Source organism: Rhagoletis pomonella, unplaced genomic scaffold, assembly GCF_013731165.1.
Source record: "Rhagoletis pomonella isolate Grant_MI unplaced genomic scaffold, Rhpom_1.0 Rhpom_scaffold_00003, whole genome shotgun sequence".
NCBI classification, from domain to species: Eukaryota; Metazoa; Arthropoda; class Insecta; order Diptera; family Tephritidae; genus Rhagoletis; species Rhagoletis pomonella.
This window is the reverse complement of record NW_023458557.1, coordinates 50,050,905-50,053,332: the sequence shown is the minus strand read 5'-3', so window position 1 is coordinate 50,053,332 and position 2,428 is coordinate 50,050,905. Positions and strand designations below refer to the sequence as shown.

Genomic DNA, 2,428 nt, shown 5'->3' with positions numbered 1-2,428 from the left:
GAAGGAAAAATAATTGTTCATTAACAATTTGTCTGAAATATCGTTCTTGAAACACGTTACTGCTCACTAAATTTGTAAAAATAAAATTTTTTCACTTAATTGTTATATTCTTCCTCATTGTGGTAAATTTACTCATCATCACAGCAGGGCGCAATCTTCTTTTCGATGATTATTGTATTGCTACTTTGAATTTCTCAATTTTGACAATTCTGATCTAAAAGTAAGCGAAACTTTAAATGCACTGAAATTCACTAATACCCACTTCCGCAAAAATCACCTTATTTCGTATTTCCTTTGTTAAAAGTTATTGTAAATCATATATTTTTATTGCCTTATTAATAAAAAATAAAAATTTTAAAAAGCTTTTTAAATTTCCGTTTACAAGCATTTTTCAATTCATAAGCCTTTTTTAAGCTACTTTATTGTTTATGAATAAGGCTATTACAAATTAGCACAATCAAAACACGTTCCTTATCGAAAAATTTATTATTAAGAAAATTTGCTGTTCTCACATTTTCTTTCAACATCCAATTCGACTTTTATTACTTTTTGTACAGATATGTCATCGCCGCCAGGACGGCGCAATCTTGTATTCTATCTTTCTTGTCAAATATGCATTTAGATCTAACTCTCATACTACTATTAATGGTAACCATGAATATTCATTAAAATCGTTTCAATTCGTAATAAAAGTATTTATTATTATTATTTAGATGCTGGTATGAATACCAGCACTAAATGATCTATTTGAGCATTGGCTGCCGAGACCATCAGCTCTGAATTGACTGTTGTTTAAGGTTGTGTTTATTAGATTGTCATTTCTATATCTTTGATAAATTTGCCGATTTTTTCAATATTAGCAAAGCTAGGGGTAGCTAGGACGTCGTTTATATTCTCTGTGTTAAATATTGCTTTTTTTGTGTTGTAAAATTTTTGGCAATTGTTGAGGATGTGGTCTAATGTTTGGAGTGTGTTACAGGTGATGCAGATTGGTTGATTTTCCTTTTTCAAAATATATTCGTGGGTTTGTGTGGTGTGCCCGAGACGCAATCGTGAAAAGATTCTGGTTTTGAAACCATGTATATTTGTTGGGTATTGTGGAGGAGTTCCATCTTTGTTAATGTTAGTATAGTGATAATGTTTGTGGCTGCTACGCAGTTGGCGTGTTTCGTGTATTATAAGCGTTTTGATATGGCGTTTTATGTCAAGCTTTTCGATTTTTGGGGTGCGTATTATTGGTGCATTGCGAGCAAATTTTGCAGCTTCATCGGCGTAGGTGTTACCGTCAATTTCTGCGTGTCCTGGAACCCATAGGAGCTTAAGCGTTTTCTTGTTTTTTATTAACATATCTCTTATTTGATTAATTGTTTCCCAATTGTTACAGATTGGATTTCTAACTGCTTGTAACACCGATAGACTGTCTGAACATATCACAGTTTTGGTTTTTTTGTGAAGGGAAAATACTATAGCTTCGTGTATAGCTGCTGCTTCTGCCGAGAAGACTGAAGAGAAAGGGAACATTGATTTCATGCTAATGCAGGAGCCTGTTTCCGATGTTATACTGAAAGCAACGCTATTTTGTGTTTTAGACCCATCAGTAAAGATAATTTGCCAGCCGCTCTTATTGTAAGTGTTCGCCTTTTCGAGGAAGATTTGTTTGAATATTGAATTTGGGGTGTTATCTTTTTTGTGGGTGTATAGTGTTATATCGCAACATTGGCTGTCAAGAGTCCACGGTGGGTTGTAACTTCGTAGTCTATGTGGTTTTACTTCCAAGTTGTACTTGTTGCATAGTTTGATAATTCGGAGCAGTGAAGGAGTAACATTGAATGTTCGTTTGGATAGTACCAGTTTTTTTACGTCTTCGGATATTATAGATGTATTTAAAAATAAAACTTTTGGTATTAAGCTAGTGTTGACATTCTGTATATGTTTCTCTAGTGTGGGCAAGCCAGATTCAATGAAGAGGTTATTTGTCGTGGTGGTGCGAAAAGCGAATAGGCTGGTTCTGATCGCCTTGTGGTACATTGGCTTTATAATGTTTAGAGTTGTTTTCGGAGCGGATCCGTATAAGCAAAGTCCGTAATCGATTTTGGCCAGGATTATAGTTTTTGTGATGTGTATGAGTGTGTTTATGTGGACATATCCTTTATATGACAAATACGATATTAAACTAAGTCTGGAGAGTAGATCCCTCTTTAGTTTTAAAAGATGCCGTTTCCATGTGTAGTTTTTTTGTGAATATTAAACCTAGTATTCGCAGTTCATCCACATTCTCGATAGTTTGTTGCTTCAATTCTATTGAGTGACTATTGGAATCGCATTTTAGTTTTTTACAAATATGAAGTTTTTTTGTTTTTTCGAGGGAAATTTTCGCACCTGATCTTAAGGTCCAGTCATCAATTTCTTTCAGAATATTTCTTAAAAT

The 2,428-nt window shown here is 33.9% G+C and overlaps 1 protein-coding gene across 1 annotated transcript; it reads right to left on the bottom strand.

Annotated features, from left to right (window-relative positions):
* Positions 1-638: 638 nt before the first annotated feature.
* On the bottom strand, positions 639-2,172 carry LOC118735286. Its single transcript, XM_036464946.1, has 2 exons — positions 2,098-2,172; positions 639-2,031 (listed from the first exon to the last, which is right to left on the bottom strand). Exon 2 carries the CDS (start codon positions 2,026-2,028, stop codon positions 808-810), a length of 1,221 nt encoding a protein of 406 aa, XP_036320839.1. The 5' UTR covers positions 2,029-2,031; positions 2,098-2,172; the 3' UTR covers positions 639-807.
* Positions 2,173-2,428: the final 256 nt, after the last annotated feature.